Genomic DNA, 6,940 nt, shown 5'->3' with positions numbered 1-6,940 from the left:
AAAATTCCATATTTTCTTTCTAAAATTAAAGATATTCTTGATCTACAAAATTATATATTTTTATGACAGTTTTATCTTTTCTTTGTGAAATTAAATATATCATCCATAACCATAATGAAATCATTAAGGAATGTAAGTTGAAATATTACAAAGATTTTATATATCCTAATTTGTCTAACCAAAAATATTTTTTTAAACAAAACAAAATTAATACACTCAACATTAAAACCAATACACAGTTTCAAATTGAAATTGATAGTTAAACTAATTCACCAACTCTTTAGGATGAACAATTTTTTAAAATTTTCCCCACAAATGAGATTTAAAATAAACATTATTTTCTTTAAATACACTTTAGCTTTAATAATATTGAATATAACTTGATAAAGTTTAATCTTAATTATGTAATATTTTGATCACTATTTATAGATTCTGTAAATTATAAATTTTGAGAATATTTTGAAATTTAACTAATAAAAATATATCAATATTTCAGAATCTAATTTTTTTTTAACTTATTCTACTTCTCATCTCAAATACTTCCAAAATTTGTCATCAAAATAAAAATTACCCTCACAAAATTACCCTCACAAGAAAAAAAGTTATAATAACAATTTTTTTTTAATAAAAATAGATAAAACTGCAAATCCTAATCCTTATATATTAAAAAATATATATTTTTACAAATAAAATTATGCACCAGACATCTTGGCACCTTAGATTCAGATATGCTCAGCTCTTTATTTCATTGCTCTAATAGATATTAAAAACATTAACCTAAAACTTTCCCCTTTACACTGCAGATTTAGCATTACCCAGGTACCCAATCTTTCTCTTATCTTTTTTTTTTTCTCATTTTTCAAGTGAAAAAATCTTCTTTGGAGCAGCTCTCATTATATATAAGCCTGTTCCAGATTAGACGACTACCAAACCTACCACGTAACCATTGGAGCACATCCACCGAACTTATCTTTCTCTTATTGACATATTTAGCATTACCTAGGTACCAAGTCACTAATGGAAACAGTGTTGATAGATGCGGGAGTGTTAGAGGGTGCTGTTACGGAATTAGTGTTTTGGGAAACATTAGAACTCACGAAAGCAGGCTTTGTCGGATCCGATAAGTAAGTCACGGAATCAGGTGAAAGCATCATACTGACTGTATCCATCAGTGGACGAAGGTGGGGTTCGGCCTGTGTACACAAAAGACCAATCTTAATGCATCTCAGCACGTGTGTCTCGTCGCACGTTTCAAGTATTGCTGGATCAATTATCCGCGCACTATTTCCTCCATCGTATGAGCTCCATACCTGCATAATCACAACAGGGTCATCATTCTGATAAGATATATGGCGATTAGTTTAAGGAGGGGCAGGAATTGGGGGGACTGCTCAAAAAGTTGTTGAATTTAGGTAAAAGAAATTCAAATTTTTTTGTAGAGGCAGTGTTTGAATTATGTTTTTGATGGTGGAAATAGATTAACACCATCAAAAATGTCTAAGACACCTAAGATTATGAATTTAGATAGCTTTTACTTGGATTTACAAAAATCTCTACCAAATTTTTTCAAAATATAACCAGAATTTCCCTAACTTTCAGGACAAAAGAGCATAATTGTTAGACTATGAGGTAAAGAAATGCAATTTTATAGTGAAAATTTTAAAATATTATAGAAATAGAAATTTGATAAAGTTTTAGTTAATTAAGTGTGAATAAATGAATTATATTGCAATTTTGGAATATTTTAAAAATCTGACAAACAAATGAATTCAATTGTTTAACTTTGTTATTAACAAATTTCTCAAATATTGAGTTGTTTTTCTATAATATTATGGAATCAATCAGATTAAATATGAAGATTTCTATAATATTATGGAATCAATCAGATTAAATAAAATAAATAAATAAAATTAGAAGTCAATTGGATGATGTCAAATGGTTAGAGGAATGATGGGCATCCTCCACCCAAATTCAATTCTCCCCATTCTCCTGAATGACATAATGGACTTTAGTGTAATGGAGAGAATACAAAGAAAACTATATCTCACCCATCCCAAAAGAATCTGCATTTCAGGTGACAAATTGTAATCAGTGTTCTTTCTTCCAGCAATAAGTTCCAGGAGAAGAACGCCAAAGCTATAGACATCAGTTTTTACAGATAATTGCCCCTGCATAGCATACTCTGGTGGCATATATCCACTGCAGATGCAAAGTACAACATCAAAAATTATATAATAAGGCCAAATGTTATGAATTCGATAATGAGGTAATCGTAGATCCTAGAGTGGAAAAGCTTAACAGACAATGTAAATCCTCTTGATATAAAATACAATTGCAATACTATCAATCTTCTTGAAATCAAATCAAGATAGAGCAAACAGTGTATAAGAGTGATGATTATAGTGAAATCTTACTAAGTTCCAGCAACTTTTGTGCTGACGTGACTTTCGTCCTCAGGAAAAAGTCTTGCTAACCCGAAATCTGCTATCTTAGGATTCAGTTTCTCGTCCAACAACACATTGCTTGCTTTGATATCCCGATGAATTATCCGCAGTTGAGAATCCTGGTGAAGATAAAGAAGTCCACGAGCTACTCCCACTATGATGTTATAACGCTTCTGCCAGTCAAGCCGGCTACGTTTGTTTATATCTGTCTCTGTGAATGAGAATAACTATAAGATTTCTTGACACATTAATGTTTTCTATTTTCTTTCATACATAATAAATTGGAAGCCACTCACCGAATAGGATTTTATCAAGGCTCCTATTGGGGAGATACTCATAAATAAGCAACCTTTCTGATCCCTCTGCGCAACAACCTAGTAGATTCACAAGATTTCTGTGCTGAACTTTGGCTACAAGTTCAACTTCATTCAGAAATTCTTTCCTTCCTTGCATAGATTTGACAGACAGTTTTTTCACGGCTATTTCTTTTCCATCTGGAGTTGTTCCCTGAATTATTCAAACAAAAAAATCAATGTGAATTTTTTTTCAAGTATTTACGCTTAATTGCCCTCCTCCTAAACTGGTGGAAACTTTCCTAACCCTTTATTATTACCTTGTATACAGGGCCAAAGCCTCCCTCTCCGAGCTTGTTGTCATCATGAAAGTTATTCGTAGCAGTTAGTAATGTTTCCATTGTAAATACCATTTTACTGATTGTTGTGTTTCCCTCGTTCTGACCTGTATTATGAAAATAGAAAGTTACACTTTGAGAATACAAAATAAAAAATTGAATTCAACCATTTTTTCCAAGAGCAGTTACCATGTCAAAATTTTAATATACTATAATTAAACTGACTGATGAGTATGTATTCCTTGTCATATATATAGTTACACTTTGAAAACATAAAATAAAACATTGATACTAACCAACATTGATACTAACCAGAAGCAGATATGTAATAGGTTTTAACAGGTGAAAAGTTTAAAATATTATAATGAAATTAACCGACATGCGAGAAAATTTTCCTTATTTTCACTTTCAATATTTTCTCTCCCTCTTATATTTTTTAACCTTTCGGAAAAACATTTATTTTTAATTCAAAATTCAAATATATTTGTATTTATATTTAAATATATATTTTTTAATTTTTTAAATACATTATTATAATGGTTATTAATAATTTTCTTACGGTGGTAACATGCATTCTATTCTATTATATATATATTGAAATATATTTTTACAGTCATAATGGTTTGGTGACCTATCTACTCTGTGTTTGCTTGTGTGTCTAACACTGTATAAGGCCTTGGTGACCTCTAACTCTCAGTTGGTGTATAAAGGCTTGGTTACCTATAAATCTTCTATTATATATTTGGAGATATATTTTTACAGAGCAGTAATGGATTGGTGACCCATCTACTGTGTTTGTAATCATGTGTGCCTAACAATGCATAAGGCCTTGGTGGTGACCTATATCTCTCAATTGGTGTATAAGGGCTTGGTGACCTATAAATCTCAATTCTTTGTTTGTTAACTTGTATAAAAATTTATTTAATTATATTGTTATATGAAGAGTATATATAAAGATAATATAAATATATATTATATTTTTATATGATGTGTTTATATAAAGAAAATATAAAAGTGTATATAAGTGTATTGTTATTTTATAATTAGATTTTTTTAAATAAATAAAAATAAGAAAAATTATATAAATCTTTTTATTATTTAAATTTTATTTAAAATATAAAAATATTAGAAAAATTATATTTTAAATTGTTAAATTGATGTGATTTAAATATTTTAAAATTTTTCTAAAACCCTAAATCTTCTTCTATATTAAAAAAATAAAAATAAAATATTAACAATATATCTTAAAGATTTTCTATAACCCTCAAACTATTTTTATATTTAAAAACACTAACAGTATCATCAACAATAACACCACAGAATTCCACCCCCAAAATCCCCTCATGAGCATACACCCACTTGAATATAAGAATTCTAAATTCTAGTTTCCTCTGAAAAAAATTCTAAAATGTATTGAACATGATCACTTTCCACATACCATCTAAATCTGGTTGTAATCCTATGCAAAGCGCAGAGGTAATAAAACCCAGGGTTCAGATGGGTATGTGGAAGCTTTCAATAACAAGCAATTTGAGATAATGATGAAGTAGCAATACCTTGATAGCCTCTTCCCAGTTGTAAGGCGGACTTCAGTCTCTTCCCGGTTGCGAACGCCGATACAATTAACACGAGAACCAAGGCACCCACAACACCTAAAATTATGGGAATTATGTGTCTGTTTTTGTGTGAAGACTTGATCTGTGCATTATTAGCTGCTCCCTGCGTAGTGATCGGTGGAAACGCGGTGGAATTGAAAAAAGGATATATTCCATAACGGAGTATGCAGCTTTGACTCCAATACTGAACTCCTGCAATCGTGTCAGATGTGAACATTTTATTGATCGAGTATGAGAGGCACCTTCTGCAATCCTGTGTAGAGAGATCTCTGGTGCACTGGACCAGACCGTAAACCGTTTGGGACGCCGAATCTACAGCTGTAGACAGAGCAGACCGTTTAGATTCACTTGCTGCTTCAATTGACAATTTCTTCAACAGATTCTGTGCAGTAGCTTCAAAGTCAGGCGGGATAAACCCAACCGTGTTTCCGAAGGCCTCAGCGTAATTAGACCCCAAATCTGTATCCAGTTGTCCGATGAAATTATAGTTTCCATAGCGCAAGAAGCACTGAAAAGGCCAGATACTACCGCTAACGGCAGTCCCACAATCTTGTGGAATGTTAGCGGTCGCAAATTGCCAACAACTGAAGCACTGGTCGGCTGTCATGTCTTCTCTGCATTGGAGGAGGCCGTATATTCTGTTAGGACTTTGGCCATACACAGATATATTAAACCCAGTTTTGTTGCCCCCTTCAGCAAGACGATCAAAGACTATGTTCAGATTTTTCTCAAACGTACTGCCTTTCGTATAGTTACCGCCGCCGCATTTAGTTGTCGTTCCGTTGCAAATCTGTCCATAAAGTGTAACATTGATCAACGTTGCAAGAAAAATAATTAAGTAGAATATCGTAATACTTTGGCCCATCCAGTGAGACTGTGCAGAATCCCTTCCATGGAAGTTCATCTTCGTTACAACTCTGATCGTCATCGGACAGTGGAAAATCTGCGCACAGCGTACCGATAATACTAAAAAAATTATTCTGTTCTTCTTATGTGGTTGGTAAATAAGCACGACATAGCTATGGAGCCCCTATCCTCATATGGGCTTGGCCAACACAGATCCACTCAATTTTCAACTAAAAGTCACTTTGAAAAGTGATCGATAATGAATTAAACCTAACAGTCTCACAACAGTAAAAGTTGAAATGGCTTACTCATTTTTTAATGATTTACTATTTTTGTTTTTTTTTATCCCAGGCAGAATGGGTAACGCCTAGGCTCTCATACTCAAGGCATCCGTGGGCATTTTTTTATGTAGAATGCTGATTCCCTGACTAAAGGGATTTTGGCGTCGTCAATTTTTTGACGGCGCTCATATCCATCCGATTCCTAAATAGTTGGGGTATTTGGGGAATCAGCAATTGACTTAAGATCAACTTAAGATCAGAGGCATTTGTAGCTAAATTCTCGTAATCCTTCAATCTCCAACTGCTACCATTATAATTTCCAGGAATAATCTCACCACTTTCAAACACTACAATTTCCACACCACCTCAAACACCCCGGGCTGCCACTATAATTAATTTTCAAGTGCAACCTCACCACCTTGAAGCGCTGCAACCTCAACATTATTTTATATATTTAAATTCTCCCCTTCAAAAAATCTACATAAAAAATAAATAATAATTTTAAATTGTAATAAACAATAATTTTATTAAACTACCAATCAAACCATCTAACAATTTTAGCTGAACTTATTACCATTACACATTTCCCAGAAGGGAAAAAGTCAACATTAAACTCTCTCATTCAAAAAATCTGCACCAGGAAGGAGGATGGCAGCATAATCCAGAATAGAAAAAAGGATGGGAAATAGTTTTGTGCATATGTTAACTTTTGAATGCAATATTTGAAAGCAGATAATTTAAAAACATAAGTTGACATATCTGGGGCTGCTCAGTGTTTATAGAGTGGCCTGGCAGCTTGAATTCTTTTTACCAATTTCAAAATATATTAAATACTTGAAATCAATTATTGATTTGGTTTGATTATATTATTGAATTTAAAATTTATGATGGATTGGATTATATTATTGAATTAAAAATTTACCTATTAACTTGATTAGACTATTTACTTGAAAATAATAATTATATTTTTGTGAAGATAAAAATGGAAAATTTTGATGAAATTCTGTAAAAATGTTTAGAAATTTGGGTTACAGTTATTAAGGTTCTGAATTTTGGTTGTCTCACAAATTCAATCCATTTCCACTATCAAAAAAAACAATTTAAACTTCAGAATTTTGAGTG

The 6,940-nt window shown here is 32.0% G+C and overlaps 1 protein-coding gene across 2 annotated transcripts; it reads right to left on the bottom strand.

Moving 5' to 3' along the window:
• Positions 1 to 677: 677 nt before the first annotated feature.
• On the bottom strand, positions 678 to 5,676 carry LOC149171857 (cysteine-rich receptor-like protein kinase 8). Of its 2 annotated transcripts, none has more exons than XM_089424150.1 (6): positions 4,632 to 5,676; positions 3,058 to 3,182; positions 2,741 to 2,951; positions 2,415 to 2,649; positions 2,049 to 2,199; positions 678 to 1,310 (listed from the first exon to the last, which is right to left on the bottom strand). In XM_089424150.1, exons 1-6 carry the CDS (start codon positions 5,617 to 5,619, stop codon positions 996 to 998), a joined length of 2,025 nt encoding a protein of 674 aa, XP_089280276.1. In that variant the 5' UTR covers positions 5,620 to 5,676; the 3' UTR covers positions 678 to 995. The 2 variants fall into 2 exon arrangements, with proteins under 2 accessions (XP_089280276.1, XP_089280275.1); XM_089424149.1 differs by having other exon boundaries at positions 2,415 to 2,655; positions 4,632 to 5,675.
• Between the last annotated feature and the right edge of the window lie 1,264 nt (positions 5,677 to 6,940).

The sequence above is a fragment of the Pinus tabuliformis genome, chromosome 4_2 (genome assembly GCF_031772625.1).
Source record: "Pinus tabuliformis cultivar Carrire ecotype Pingquan chromosome 4_2, CPIR1, whole genome shotgun sequence".
Lineage (NCBI taxonomy): Eukaryota > Viridiplantae > Streptophyta > Pinopsida > Pinales > Pinaceae > Pinus > Pinus tabuliformis.
The sequence above is the reverse complement of the archived record's forward strand: the minus strand, read 5'-3'. Positions and strand labels throughout refer to the sequence as shown.

Coding starts and splice junctions, on each gene's coding strand:
- LOC149171857 (XM_089424149.1), bottom strand. CDS start 5,619: ATGACGATCAGAGTTGTAACGAAGATGAACTTCCATGGAAGGGATTCT. Junction 2,656..2,740: donor CCTTGATAAAATCCTATTCG/GTGAGTGGCTTC, acceptor TCTCATTCACAG/AGACAGATATAAACAAACGT. Junction 1,311..2,048: donor TGCAGATTCTTTTGGGATGG/GTGAGATATAGT, acceptor GTGATTATGCAG/GTATGGAGCTCATACGATGG.